This window comes from Myotis daubentonii, chromosome 9, assembly GCF_963259705.1.
Source record: "Myotis daubentonii chromosome 9, mMyoDau2.1, whole genome shotgun sequence".
NCBI classification, from domain to species: domain Eukaryota; kingdom Metazoa; phylum Chordata; class Mammalia; order Chiroptera; family Vespertilionidae; genus Myotis; species Myotis daubentonii.
In genome coordinates, this window is record NC_081848.1 from 34,381,892 (window position 1) to 34,397,126 (window position 15,235).

The window sequence follows — 15,235 nt, forward strand, 5'->3', positions numbered from 1 at the left end:
TAAGAGAATTAGGGGATAAGGAAGAAAGAAGAGAAAAAGAGAAAAGAGAAAAAAGAAAAGAAAAGAAAAGTAGGAAAAAGAAAAGGAGTGCAAAAATGAAATTGGGGAAAAAAAGAGCGAAAAAAGAGAATGAAGTAGAAGAGGGGAAGAGACTATTTATATGAGGAGAAAACTCTGATAGAACCACCACTAATCCCCAAAAATTCCAGCAACATCTCCCTGGAGATGAATGCAAACTAGAAACAACCAATAATATCAAGAGAGGCAGGGAAAACAGAAGCACAAATATAACCGGGGGTGGGGGGGCGGGTGGTGGAGGGAGGGAAAAAACCAGCAGAAAAAAGAAAAAGAAAAACAACTTCACAACCAGTCCTAAAAAACACACACTCACACACAGACACACACACAAAAAACCCCAATATACTCAACAATCAAGCAAACAGCAACAAAACAATATTAAGATAAAAGAAAGAAAAAAAATTTGGATAGTGAAGAAAGATAAGGGATATGTATATAAGGATTTAGAGTAGTGGATTGGAAATAGGATATATAAGTTGGGTGAAATTTTGACAGGAGGTAAACAGAAGGAATAGGGACAATCTAAAGCAGGAATAGCGCAAGAGAAACAGGACAACAAAAGGGGAAAAGTGAGGGAGAGGGTTTTAGCATAGAGGGAAAATTGAGGTATAGAAAATTGATGCTAAAGGAACGATGAAAATAGAATGGAGAACACTAAACCCAAAATAAAATAAAGAGAAAATAAAATGGCACTTTAAAAAATGGTAAAATGGTAGCAGTAATAATACTGGTTAAAAATAAAAATGTAGTAATTAAAAGGGTAAAATCAGGTGATGGAAAAAGAAGAAGAAGAAAAAAATTGGTTTCTTAGTTAAAAGGTGAAAAAAGAAAAAAAAAATTTGCAGTAGTGAAGGTCCTTCGGTTCTTCTACTTGTCAGTCTGGCTCGCCTTAGGCCTGTCAGGTACTCAGGAGAGTGTTGAATTTCCCTGTGATACACCGTTCCTCCGTGATGTAAACCACAGTCCTGACTTTAAAGCAGGCTGTATTTGTGTCCCAGACTGCCTTAATTTGTATTTAGCTAAGAATCAGTTTGTGGCTCAGCCTCTGGGTGGCAGTGTTTTTGGGTTGGCCTCTGAGGCTATAAGGCTTCTCTATCCAGTAGCAAGGGTTTATTTTCTCTATTGCACTTAAAACTGGTTTGGGGAGGTCAACTGTCCAGAGCTGGTTCTTTAATCGTTACCCTGCTCTGTGTTGTTGCTGGGATTGAAAATCCCTCTATAGGCCAGACCCTGTTAACTCCCAGGGACTAATTAGATTATTTTAATCCTTCATCTCATTCAGGGTGGAAACTGGGTGTGGCTGTGCTCCTTGCCAGGGGGCTAGGTGGAGGAGTCCCACCCTCCGAGGGAATGGCTGCCCCAACCCTGGGACCAGGGGTGTCTCAGCACTCAATTCGCTGCCACCTTTCCCGGCCCCACCTCTCTCCTCAGCCTCTCCCCAGATTCCACTCATCCACACCTTCTCCCTCTCTTCAGCACAGGTGAGTGTCTGTATTCGAAATGTCTTATGAACAGGGTTCAGTGAAAACAAACAAGCAAACAAATGCCGGCTGTGGAAATGGGGAAGGCTGAGTTTCTGTAAGCTCTTCTCTTACCAGCACTGCATGGTCTGGTCAGCTCTTCAGGCTGCCCCCTTTAGGCTCAGTCCTCCATGATCACAGAACCCAGGTCTCAAATCCCCTGGCGCCAGGAAGCCCTAGGATCTCCTTTCCCCAGTCAGGGGCTGTGCCTGTCCCAAGGGACGCGGCTGTCTGCCACGCGGTCTCCCTCCGACTCTCTGGGCTCAGAGGTCTGGCAAACTTTCCTGCCCAGATCCCTGTTTGTTTTTTTTTGTTTGTTTGTTTTTTACCTTTCCAGGGAGTTCTGCCCTTCCCGGCTGCAAACTGTCTCACCAGCTGAGTAATTTCTCCAATTCGGGGTGGGTGTTATTAGTTTCAGCTGCTTACTCCATTTGCTCCAGGACACGACCTGGGACGTTTCTGCCTATATCACCGCTGTCTTGTCTTCCAGAAATAAAAAAATTTAATCCCTGGGTGGTGTGGCTCAGTTGGTTGAACGATGCCCTGTGCACTGAGATGTTGCCATTTGAATTCAGGTCACATGCTCCGGTTATGGGCTCAATACCCAGTGGGTAGTGTGACAGACAACTTATCAAAGTTTCCCTCTTTTATCAATGTTTCTCTCTAAAAATCAATAAAAAAGCCTTTTTAAAAATTTAAATTCTTTATTGTTTAAAGTATTACATAAGTCTTCTTTTGCCCCCAGTGACCTCTGTCTGGCAGCACCCACCTCCAACATATTTCCTCACCCCCACCCCATCCCTATCTGTGTCCATTGGTTATACTCATATGCATGCATACAAGTCCTTTGGTTGATCTCTTACCCCCTCACCCCCCATCTTCTCCCATAGGTTGGGCAGTCTGTTTGATGCTTCTAAGGATCTGGTTCTATTTTTGTTAATAAGTTTATGTTGTTCATTATATTTCATAAATGAGTGAGATCATGTGATATTTATCTTTCTCTGACTGGCTTGTTTCGCTTAGCATAATGCTCTCTGGTTCCATCCATGCTGTTTCAAATGGTAAGAATTCTTTCTTTTTTACAGCAGTGTAGTATTCCATTGTGTAGATGTACCACAGTTTTCCAATCCACTCATATGCTGATGGGCATTTAGGCTGTTTCCAAAACTTAGCCATTGTAAATTGTGCTGCTATGAACATAGGGGTGCATATATCCTTTCTGATTGGTGTTTCTGTTTTCTTTAGATATATTCCTAGAAGTTGGATTACTGGGTCAAATGGAAGTCCCATTTTTAATTTTTTGAGGAAACACCATACTGTTTTCCAGAGTGGCTGTACTAATCTGCATTCCCACAAGCAGTGCATGAGGGTTCCTTTTTCTTCACATCCTTGCCAGCACTAGTTGTTTGTTGATTTGTTGATGGTAGCCGTTCTGACAGGTATGAGATGGTACCTCATTGTTTTTTTATTTGTATTTCTCGGATGATTAGTTACTTTGAGCATGTTTTCATGTCTCTTGGCCTTCTGTATGTCCTCTTTTGAAAAGTGTCTATTGAGGTGTTTGACCATTTTTTTTACTGGATTGTTTATCTTCCTTTTGTTAGTTGTATGAGTTCCCTGTAAATTTTGGAGATTAAACCCTTATTGGAGATAACACTGGTAAATATGTTCTCCCATGCAGTGGGTTTTCTTGTTTTGTTGATGGTTTCTTTTGCTGTGCAGAAGTTTTTTATTTTGATGTAGTCCCATTTTTTATTTTCTCTATTTTCCATTGCCCTATGAGTTGTATAGGTAAAGATATTGCTACAACAAATGTCTGCTATTTTGCTGCCTATGGCTTCTTCTAGGATTTTTATGGTTTCCCATTTTATCTTTAAGTCCTTTATCAATTATATATGGTGTAATACTAGTAGTCTAGTTTCATTCTTTTGCATGTATCTGTCCAGTTTTCCCAACACCATTTACTGAAGAGACTGTCTTGACTACTTCATATGCTCTTGCCTCCTTTGTCAAATATTAATTGAGCATAATGTCTTGGGATGACTTCTGGGTTCTCGGTTCTGTTCCATTGGTCCATATATCTGTTCTTGTGCCAGTACCAGGCAGTTTTGAGAACAGTGGTTTTGTAATATAGCTTGATATCTGGTATTGTGATCCTTCCAACTTTGTTCTTCTTTCTTAAGATTGCTGCAGCTATTCGGGGTCTTTTTTTATTCCAAATGAATTTTTTGATAGTTTTTTCTAGGCCTTTGAAGTATACTGTTGGTATTTTAATGGGGATTGCATTGAATCTGTAGATTGCTTTGTGTAGTATGGACATTTAAATGATGTTGATTCTACCATCCCATGAACACAGTATATTCTTCCATTTGTTTATGTCTTCCTCTGTCTCTTTTTTCAATGTCCCGTAGTTTTCCAAGTATAGGTCTTTTACCTCCTTTGTTAAGTTTATTCGTAGGTATGTATCTTAATTTTTTTGTTGCAATGATAAATGGGATTGATTTTTAACAATGAAAACATCTTAAAGAAAAACAAAAATGAGAAAAATGTGGCAAGGCAACAGAATCTAGTATTAGTCAGGAAAGAAGTTAAATCATATATCCTATATAATCCTATATAATAAAAGCCTAATATGTAAATCAACCAAATGGTGAAATGACCAGTCAGCAGGAGGCAGGGCTGGGGAGTGGGTTGGGCCAGGCCAGCCAAGGTGGGTGCCAGTGTGCAGAGGGAGGGGACAGTGATTGGGGGGTGGTGGTGACTGGTGGTGGCAGAGGGGTGATAAGAGGGTGGGGCCAGTCGCTCATGGCCCACACTGTCCCCCAATTGGCCTGCGGGCCCTCTCCCACAGAGGGAGGCCAGACTGTGTTTAAGCCATCAGTTGGACATCCCATGTGGGCTCCTGGTCTGTGAGAGGGCATAGGCCAGGCTGAGGGACCTCCGCCCCGAGTGCAAGAATTTTTGTGCACCGGGCCTCTAGTATACACACACACACACTCACACACAGACACACATCTATATTAATAAAAGGCCCATGGTTGTGATGCCGTAATGCTGTCATGACCAAATGAGCAGTGGCTCTCGTGGAGGGTGTGGCAGGGTGCAAGCTACTAGTAGCGGAGAGCTAAAAGTGGCAGTGGGCAGGGCAGTGAGCTACAAGTGGTGGAAGGCTACAAACAGCAGAGGGCATGGTGTGAGCTACGAGTGGCAATGGGTGGTGCAGCCAGCTCAGGCAAGCGGCAGCGAGCTAATCATGCATGGATTCGTGCACAGGGCCCCTAGTCTATACTAATAAAAGAGTAATATGCTAATTAGACCAGTTCGACCAGACATCTTCTGGACATTTGACTTCCTTCCGGACAAAGCCATAGTGGTGGGGCCAAGGCAGAGGTGGTTAGGGGCGATCAGGCTGGCAGTGAAGCAGTTAGGGGGTGGCCAAGCTGGCAGGGGAGCAGTTAGGGGGCAACCAGGCTGGTAGGCAGGCAGTTAGGGGGCAACCAGGTCAGCAGGGGCACAGTTATGATGTGGCCAGGCTGGCAGGAGAGCAGTTAGAGGGCGACCATGCCGGCAAGGGACCAGTTATGGGGTGCTCAGGAAGGCAAGTAGAGGCAGTTAGGAGCAATCAGGCTGGCAGGCAGGCCAGCGGTTAGGAGCCAGTGGTCCCAGATTGCTACAGAGATGTCCAACTACCAGCAGTTGGACATCCTCCGATGGGTCCTGGATTGGAGAAGGTGCAGACTGGGCTGAGGGACACCCCCTGCCCCATGCATGAATTTTGTGCACTGGGCCTCTAGTACACACACACACACACACACACACACACACACACACACACACACACACACTAGAGGCCCAGTCACAAATTTGTGCACAGGTCAGGGGTCTGGTTGGCTGGCCCAATGGGAACCCATCAGACCGGGCTGGTAGGGGGAGGAGCCATGAGTAGTTGGTCAGCGACCCTGCCCCCGATTATGGTGTTGGGGGCATATTAGGGGCGGGGCTGGCTGGGGGGAGGGGCTGTGGGCAGTTGGCTGGCCAGCCCTGCCTCTGATTGGGGTGTTGTAGGCCGATTAGGGGCTGGGATGGCCGGGGGGTGGAGTGGGGTGCGATTGGGGTCAGATAAGGTTGGTTGGCTGCCACAGTGTATGTCATAGCCCTTGGTTGTTCTGGTTGTTCTGGACATTCTGGCATTCTGGTCACTGGGCTTTTATATATATAGATACTGGAGACCCGCTGCATAAAAATTTGTGCACTGAGGGAGGGGGTGTCCCTCATCCCAGCCTGCGCCCTCTCACAGTCTGGGAGTCCTCAGGGGATGTTCTATTGATGGCTTAGGTCCGCTCCCTATGGAGCAGGCCTAAGCCACAATCTGACCTCCCTCTTAGGAGGTGACTGGCAGATCAGGGGAAGGCACTGCCCCCATCACCCCACCACTGCTGCTGGCCACTGTTGCTGGCTGCCACAGCTGCCCTCATGGCTTAAGCCACTGCCCTTGGCCCTCAAAGCCATGGCTTTGTCCGGAAAAACATCCAGAAGGATGTTTGGCTGTCTGTTCTAATTAGCATATTATGCTTTTATTATTATAGATGATCAAAAGTGAAATCATATATATATATATGTATATATATGTATATATGGCAACAAAATATATCAAATTTATAACTGTATGTCAACAGGAATTTGATCTGTGTTTAGGCTTATAGTGTTTTTGCAACAGGTCATCTAGTTAGAGGGACAATTCAGCAAAAAAGGCAGAGAAGACCCCTGGCCAGGTAGTTCAGTTAGTTGGAACATCATTTTGTGCACCAAAAGGTTGCAGGTTTGATTCCTCAGGGCACACACCTGGGTTGTGGGTTTGATCTTGGGTCAGGTGTATATAGTAGACAACTGATCGGTGTTTCTTTTGCACATTGATCTCTATCTATCTATCTATCTATCTATCATCTATCTATCTATCATCTAAAAATCAATATACATATTATATTCTTGGGTAAAGAAAGACTGAGGAGAATCATTGTAAAATGAGAAGCAGGAGAGATTTTCCTACTCAAGAGCAAGCAGGAGAAAGTCTGAAAGTGCTGTGGTTTGAAAGTGGTTGTTGGTGAGGAGTGCTGTGGTTTGAATGTTTGTGTCCCCTCAATATTCATATGTTGAAACCCCAATGCCCATTGTAAGGTCCTAAGCTCAGGAATGAGATTAGTGTCCTTACAAAAGAGATCACCCCACACCCTCAAGCTCCTTAGTCCCTTCCACCATGGGGGGACACAAGGAAAAGTTGGCTCTCATAACATGGAAGAGGGCTTTCACCAGAACCTGACTGTGCTGATATCTTAGTCTTGAACATCCAGCCTCCAGAACTGTGAGAAATAATTTTTTGTTGTTTAGAAGCTATCCAGTCTTTGGTAATTTGTTATGCCAGCCTAAATGGACTAAAACAAGAAGGTCCAAGTCCATGGAGAGGTAAAGTAGATGAAGACTGGAAAACTAGTCAGGAAAGGATGGGAGAAGGTAGAAAAACAGGAGGAAAGTTGGGTCCTGGCTGCAAGACTGGTGTGGGTGTGATGAAGAGAGCAGAACCAAGCTTGTGTGCTTAGAGCTGCCACCACTATGGAGTGTGAGCATCAAGCCCATTTTGTGGGCATAGTGAAGAGGGAGAGAAAACTGACCTTCTGTGGATAATCGTTCTTCCTTTTTCTGATTCAGAACTGGGTTCCAGATAGAACATGTCAGATTCTTCTGAGGAGGTTCTCTGAGTAACAGTGATGTTGTTACATGGAACAGGCCACCTTTATCCTGGGTGTGAGTCTCATACTCAGCTGGAATCTCTCCTCCCTCAGAGTCTGTCCACTGGACCTTAGGCTGAGGGAACCAGCCCTCTGACTTGCACTCTAATCGGAGTTGGCTGGACTTAGTGACTTCCACATGGAACTGAGGATGTGAGCCCAGAGCTGGGAAGAGGAAGAGAGAAAAGTCAGGTCCTAAGCTCATTTTCCTACACACACATCCCTCCTCTGCTTCTCAAGAGTTTTTACTGCTGATTAGACCTCAGTGTGCAGAACAGGAAACTGAGGCTCTGAAGAAATTTTGGCAACAAAAGATGGGACCTATACTCCTGGGCTAGAGAGGAGTCCAAAACAAAAGGCCCCTGCCTATTTCTTGACTCCCACTCTGTGTTTCTTTATTTTCTTTTTTAAAACATTTTATCTTTATTGTTGAAAGCATTACAGATGTCCCTCCTTTTTCCTCCTGATGACCCCCTCCATCCCACTCCTGTCCCTCCCAGGCCTTCAACGCACTATTGTCTATGTCCATGGGCTGTGCACATTCTATATAATAAAAGCCCAGCAACCGTTACGATGTAATGACCAGAATGACTGCTCAACCAGTCTCTATGAGGTTCATTGATTACCTGTCAGTTTCTCCCAACTCCCACCTCCCCGGCCTGGAGGCTCTGATCACTGGATGGTGAACGGGGAACCGGGATGGGTGGCGGTGGGGTGGAACTGGGGACTGGTGATGGGAACCAGATGGGTGGGGGCAGTGGGGCAGGACTGGGGACTGGTGAGTGGGCAGAAGATAGCTCTGATCTCAGGCTAGGTTTAGGGACCCTACCTGCATACGATTTGGTGCGCTGGGCTTCTAGTATATATATAAGTTCCCTGGTTAATCTCTCCTGAATAAGCCCCCATCCTTCTGAGATTCCCTCTGAGATTCTTCAGTCTATACCAGGGGTCCTCAAACTATGGCCTGTGGGCCACATGCAAATACAAATATTTTATTTGTTCCCATTTTGTTTTTTTAATTCAAAATAAGATATGTGCAGTGTGCATAGGAATTTGTTCATAGTTTTTTTTGAAACTATAGTCCGGCCCTCCAATCGTCTGAGGGACAGTGAACTGGCCCCCTGTTTAAAAAGTTTGAGGACCCCTGGTCTATACCATGCTTCTATGTGTCTGGATCTATTTTGTTCATCAGTTCATTTTGTTCATTGGATTGCACATATGATTGAGATCATGTGATATTTGTCTTTCTCTGACTGACTTATTTCACTTAGCTTAGCCCCAAGCAGTGATACACGGAGTAATGCGGTGAATAGAAGTAATGACCATCTCCCTGTCTCCTAGACTTTTTTTATATTTCTCAGGAAAATTGGATCAGAGGAAGGAGCCCATCCCAAAATAAATTCACATCTGTGGGGTGTCAAGAGGATAAATGTGGGCCATTACCTGCCATTTTCAGCATAATAATTGCATCGCTGTAGAAGGAGCCATGTTGGAATGCACAGCGATATTGGCCACTGTCAGAAGGTTGGACATTGAGGATTCTCAGGGTCACAACCCCCTTATCCATATAGTCTGTCACAAGCTCTGTTCTTCCAAAATACTCCTCATGGGCTTCCTCAGGCTTGTCCCTCCCATCCTCATATAGGTGCACCACCTGGGAGGGTAGGAATCGAGTCCAGCTTATTTTCATATTTTTAACACTTTGATGAGGCAAGAGTAGGCAGGGCAGCTCAGCGTCACCACCCAGCATGGCCACCATGGGTTCATGGGGCCCCTGGACTCGGAATGCTCCTAAAAATAGAACAGAGATGGAGTCAGGGTCGGCTGGGGCAGGATTTGTGCAGATGAAGGCGGGTTGACTACACACATGATTTGCTATTTTCATCCTAACAAAGTCCTGAGAACAAATTCTGAAAATAGTTGCTGGATCTTTGGAAAAAGGAGGTCTGTTTTGGGACATGGACATACACACAAAGCTAGGAAGGAGCTGGAAATGTTGAACGGAGGAGGTGTAGGCCTGGCTAAGGTGAAGTATGCAAAGGACTTAGGGCAGAAATATTGAGGAGGAGGCACTCCCTTTCTGGTTTTAGGGTCAGCAAGACCTGAGAGGAAATGCCTCTTTAAATTTTGGGCCACAGGTTCCTCACTTAACTTAGGGAGGGATCTCAGGAATGTGACTGCAGGAGAAGGGAAATAGACATGCAAGCTTCTTCAGGTCAGGTTCTGTCCTTGTCCATAGGAGAGAGGGATCACACAGGAACTGATGGCTCTGGATGGATAGTGGATAACTGTGCTGAGAAAGCATCTGAAGCAGCTCAGTGGTAAAAAGGTTTGAAAATCATTAATAATGTTTGTCATGAGCTTGGGATGAGAAAATGGGGGCATACAAGCTAATTTTTGCCAATCTTATTCTACATTATCTTAAGGCCCTAAGAACTTATGCTTCTTTATTTTACTTTTTCTCTCAATCTTTGCTCCATCCTAAGCACATTTGTATTCAGGTGTACACACACACACACACACACACACACACACACACACACACACCAGCAGGCGTGGACAAAGAGATATGAGTAAAAATGCCTAGTACATTTCCTGGTACTTAGTAAGTAGAATATCTGAACTTCTTTACTTTTTCGCGGATCTCACAGCATTTGTATTTTTGTCAAAAATTTCCTTTCAGCTTCCTACCCTTTTTCTTTTTCTTTCCCTTACATATCAAAGAATCAGAGGCTCTTATAAGAATTCCAACCTGTAACAATCTGGAGGCAGAGGTAGAGTGAGATGAGACTGCCATAATACATTGTAGAGACTCGCTGCCTCCTCAGGTGACTGATGCAGGGTGATGCCAAGGTGTTTTGCTGATGACTCATTGGAAGCAGAGGGAAACACTGTAATGAGCAGAGAGATAAAAAGAGAACTCTGAGACTTAAGTCAAGGGGCAGAGAAAGGAAGGAGTGCAGGAATCTCACTCTTGGACAGGTAAGGGGCCCATCTCATCTATGGAGGAAGGTGAGGGAAAGAGTCAGGTTCTTGCACCTTTTTCTATAAGTGCTGGGACCCTTGATTTTTAGGACTTTGCAGGGTACTCATGGCTCCAGCCACCTTCTACATGCTGATGACTCACTCCCAAATGTACATCTTCTGTACATAATGTCTGGTAACCCAGTGGTAGGACCCTGCTTTTTGAAGGACCAGGATCTTAGGGGCCCCTCTACCTTGGACCAACAGAAAATCAGGTGGCCTCTATCTTTCCACCTCACTTCCGTCCCCAGACTGGCCAAGCCCAGCTTCTGATGTCCCCTTCCAGGACATGTAAATTAGTAGTAGTCGTAGTGAGGAAGGTGCTGCAACACACTTCAACGACTACTAAAACTTGAAATTTGGTGGCCGTGGCTATGAAGTTAGTTGCCCAGGTCCCTGGTCTCAGAGATCTTGATGTTCAGGGACTCTCTAGGAAGAGCTGGCCCGAAGAATGGAGGGAAAGACATTCCAAAGGCCATGCTCTCATGAAGTGGAGGGGACTATGCTTTATATGTGGGGAATGGATCTTGAGCTGGTAGAGGCATGTGGTATATACTTATGCAGAGTCTTAGGGACCATGGAGGCACTGCAGAGATGGAGCATATATCACTTCTCCATGGACTAGGCAGCATTTCTCAATCTTTTTTATATCATGGCACACAGAAAAATTGATGTTATTTTTTGGGCACACTATAGTAAACCTGAAGGGGATTAGCCTATATGGACTTAATGGAAAAAAATGACATTATCTGAAATTATCCTATCTAATAAAAGAGAAACATGGTAATTGGTGTACGACCGCTACCCTTCCCATTGGCTAATGAGAGCAATATGCAAATTAACTGCCAGTCAAGATGGCAGCCGGCAGCCAGGCAGCTTGAAACTAACATGAGGCTTGCTTGCTTCAGTGATGAAGGACTCCAACGTTCCCCGCCTGCCGCAGCAGGCCTCTGAGCTGCAACTCTAAGCAACTATGTAACAAATATAGAAACTAAACAAAACCCCAGAAACCTGTTTTAGTCCACTGGGCTTCAGCCAGCAGGATCGCAACATTGTAAGCAAAGGCCAGAAACCTACTTTCAGCAGCGGAGGCCTAAGAGCTGGAGCCAAGCCTCAAAGCTAAAGCTGGCCCAGAATAAAAAAAAAAAAAAGAAAAAAAGGAGCAGTTGGGAGCTTCAGTCACCCCCAGCCTGAAAACAGCCCTCAGCCCCTCACCCAGACTGGCCAAGCACCCCAGTGGGGACCCCCACCCTGATCCAGGACACCCTTCAGGGCAAACCAGCCAGCACCCGCCATGCACCAGGCCTCTGTCCTATATAGTAAAAGGGTAATATGCCTCCTAGCACCAGGATCAGTGGAACTGCGAGGCCTCCAGGCACCGGGATCAGCGTGACAGGGGGCAGCGCCCAAACCCCCTGATCGCCCTGCAGCTCTGTGTGTGACAGGGGGCGGGGCCACAACCTCCCTATCCACCCTGCTCTGTTCGTGACAGGGGAAGGCACTCCAACCCCCTGATCAGCCCTGCTCTGTGCCTGATAGGGGGGAGTTCCCCAACCCCCTGATTGCCCTGTGGCTCTGTGTGTGACAGGGTGCAGTGGCCCAACCCCCCCCCCCCCCACGGGCCCTGCTCTGTGTGTGACGGGGTAGAGCCATAACCTCCCCATCGGCCCTGCCCTGAGTGTGAGAGTGGCGGCGCCCCAACCCCCTGATGGGCCCTGCTCTGTGCGTGACAGGGGGCAGCGCCCAAACCTCCTGATTGACCCTGCTCTGTGCGTGACAGGGTACAGAGCCCCAACCCCCCTTATGGGCCCTGCTCTGTGGGTGACAGGGGGTGGCGCCCCAACCCCCCAATCGGCCCTACCCTGAACGTGACTGAGGGTGGCATCACAACCTCCCGATCGCCCTGCTCTGTGCATGATAGGGGGAGGCGCCCCAACTCCCCAATCGGCCCTGCTCTGAGCCTGACCAGGGGCTGCACCTAGGGATTGGGCCTGCCCTCTGCCACCCAGGAGCAGGCCTAAGCCAGCAGGTTGTTATCTCCTGAGGGGTCCCAGACTGCGAGATGGCACAGGCCGGGCTGAGGGACCCTCCTCCCCCCAGAGTGCACAAATTTTTGTGCACCGGGCCTCTAGTATAATTATAAGAATATGAAATACAAATGATTAATAAATACATTGAATATAAATTTTAGAAGCAATACACATAGAAATCTTGAATTCTAAAAATTTTTGAATATTCTTCAATAAATATAGCTTTTTGATTTTTGGTTGTGTACTTGAAGTAACTACAGATAATTATCAATGTTCAATGATAACAATCAGTCATGATCTCTTCAATTTCTTGATTTTCTTGACAGTTACCATTGGTGAGATATTTTAGTTGAATAAGTAGGTAATAAAAATTTTAAAATCTTTTTCATTTCCTTTCTTTTAAATTGTATTTTAAGAACCTAACAGCTCTTTCTTTTCTTTCATTTACAAATGTAATTTTGATATTTTAAAAAATGTGAATGGGTTTAAAATTCAATTGAACATTTTCTCATCCAATGTTTCAAAATAAGTTTTTCTTTGTAGAAAGTGCATGCAATTTTAAGATAATCACCTTGCAGATAGGTTGCACATATCAACAGCAAACTGACAAAACATATCTGATGTAAATGAGAACAGAGTTTGGGTGCTGCTGCTTTGAGCTCCACCAGGAACACCTGCCTGGCCTCTTTATTCCCCTGATTCACTCCAGCTAGGGCCACATATGGGTTTCTTGCTCACCTGCATTTTGAAATCTTCCTATTGATCTATGGGATCATTTTTCTGAAGGGTAGCAGCATTTAGTGCAGGTGGATGAAGACTAAATCTAGGCAGTTGATCAAGCAGAGTGTGTAGTTGCTGACACCAATCAGATGTTGTCAGAAGTTGCTCTTCTTCTTTGCTGCTCATCTTGCAAAGCCATGTGAAGGACCCAACTGGTGGGGAAATTGTTATAAGACATGCTTAAGGATGAAATATGAAGTCTTACTGGTATCTGTACTGGTACATGGTATCTTCAATTAAGTGGGGGCCTATTTCTAAATCTCTTGAAAGTGTAGGTAGTAATAGGTTAGGGATAAAATTTTATGGCAACTGTTTCACTTGAGCTAGAGAAACTTATCTGCCCCTCCTCCCTGACATATCACAGAACAAGCTTCCCACTAATGGCAGGGAGGGGACACTGTGCAATCAATGCAGAGACCTAGGAATCTCTGGAGAGAGCTGATAAAGGTGCAGAGGTTCTTAGCAAAGAGTTCGAGGCCATTAGTGCTGAACTCTTCAAATAGCTCAGTCTAACCAAAACCTCTTTATGGAAACTCATTTTAAAGTTAAAATATCCAGGCTTATGCCAAGTGCACCCAGCCTTTCCTCACTGTGGCGCTTGGTCCTTGGTGCGCCACTGTGATCGATGGTGAGGGTCGGCCTGGCGGCCAGATTTAACCCATTGGAATTAATAATGGTGGCCAGACTCAGCTTTGGACAAAGAAAATTCATCCTAAAATGCTACTGGAAGTTTGAAAACGCAGTCGAAGTACTAAGACAATTTATGAGGGAGTTTCAAACAGGTCCCCCTATGAGACTTCCCATCACTTGAATTGGAGATAAGTTTGAAGCCGATGGAACTAATATTCAGAATGTCCACAAAAAGCGTTCTGGAAGACCACAGCCATCGACAAGCCCCACAAAGCAAGAAAGGGTACTGGAAATGTATCACCAAAGTCCAAGAAAATCTGTGTGGCAAACAAGTCATGATGTAGGAATTTCAAAATTGCCCATCGTATTTTAAAGCACTACCACTGGAAAAGTGACTTCCAAGGTTAGTCCGTGTAACCAATGAAGATGATCAGACCTAAGAGTGGAGTATTGTGAATGGAATTGGCAAGATGCGTAGAAGATGCACACTTTCCAACAAAGATTGAATGAAGTAATGAAGCTACATTTAAATTAAATGCTTCGGGCCTAACCAGTTTGGCTCAATGGATAGAGTGTCGGCCTGTGGACTGAAAGGTCTCAGGTTTGATTCCGGTCAAAGGCATGTACCTTGGTTGCAGGCACATCCCCCGTGGGGAGTGTGCAGGAGGCAGCTGATCGATGTTTCTCTCTCATGGATGTTTCCTACTCTCTATCCTTCTCCCTTCCTCTCTGTAAAAAAAATCAATAAAATATATTTAAAAAAAATAAATGGTTCGATTAACCACTACAGCTGCACCTATTGGGGACCTGAGAATCCACATGTTATGGCAGAGCATTGCCGGGGCTGACCAGCAGACCCTGAGGGATGGATGAACAGATTACTCTGACACAGGTTTCTGTGAAACAGAGGGCTAAGGGAATCTTTTACTTCAGTAGTAAAAGCAGTCCTGTTCACCTGCCTCATTTGCTTTTTATTGTAACAACAGCTTGAACTGAAATTAATCTCTAGATACAATCAGCAGGGTAAGTGTCCTTGAGAAAGTATATGCTTCTACAAGGTCAGGGCTTTAAAGACTAAACATAGAGATTCTAGCAAAACACCCCAGGGATGGGACTTGTTTCAAAAAAATCAAGATAGGGGTTGTCGCTCTAGGCAAGGTCCCCTCAGAGGCCTCCGACCTTTCAGAGATTCCTCCTTACAGACATTCCAACCAAGTCCCGTGCTTCCCACATCTCTTCTTTTTTTGTTTTGCTGGCTGCTGAAGACAGAGGGAGGCGGTGAACTTTCTGCTTTGGAAGGTTGGGGTTTGCGAAGCCTGTTTTATTGCTGGACTTTTGATTTTGTAGACTATAAGAAAAACAAAGAGAATTAAAATGACAGCAATGGTTT

The 15,235-nt window shown here is 45.2% G+C and overlaps 1 protein-coding gene across 1 annotated transcript in view; it reads right to left on the reverse strand.

Annotated features, from left to right (window-relative positions):
• LOC132240730 (hemicentin-1-like) overlaps positions 1-15,235 on the reverse strand; it is a 346,372-nt gene that overhangs the window by 135,325 nt on the left and 195,812 nt on the right. The window contains exons 10-11 of the mRNA XM_059708312.1: positions 8,825-9,172; positions 7,265-7,546 (exon numbers count right to left, since the gene is read on the reverse strand). Of these exons, the coding sequence (XP_059564295.1) occupies positions 7,265-7,546; positions 8,825-9,172 (630 nt within the window). The remainder of the gene's footprint in view (positions 1-7,264; positions 7,547-8,824; positions 9,173-15,235) is intronic.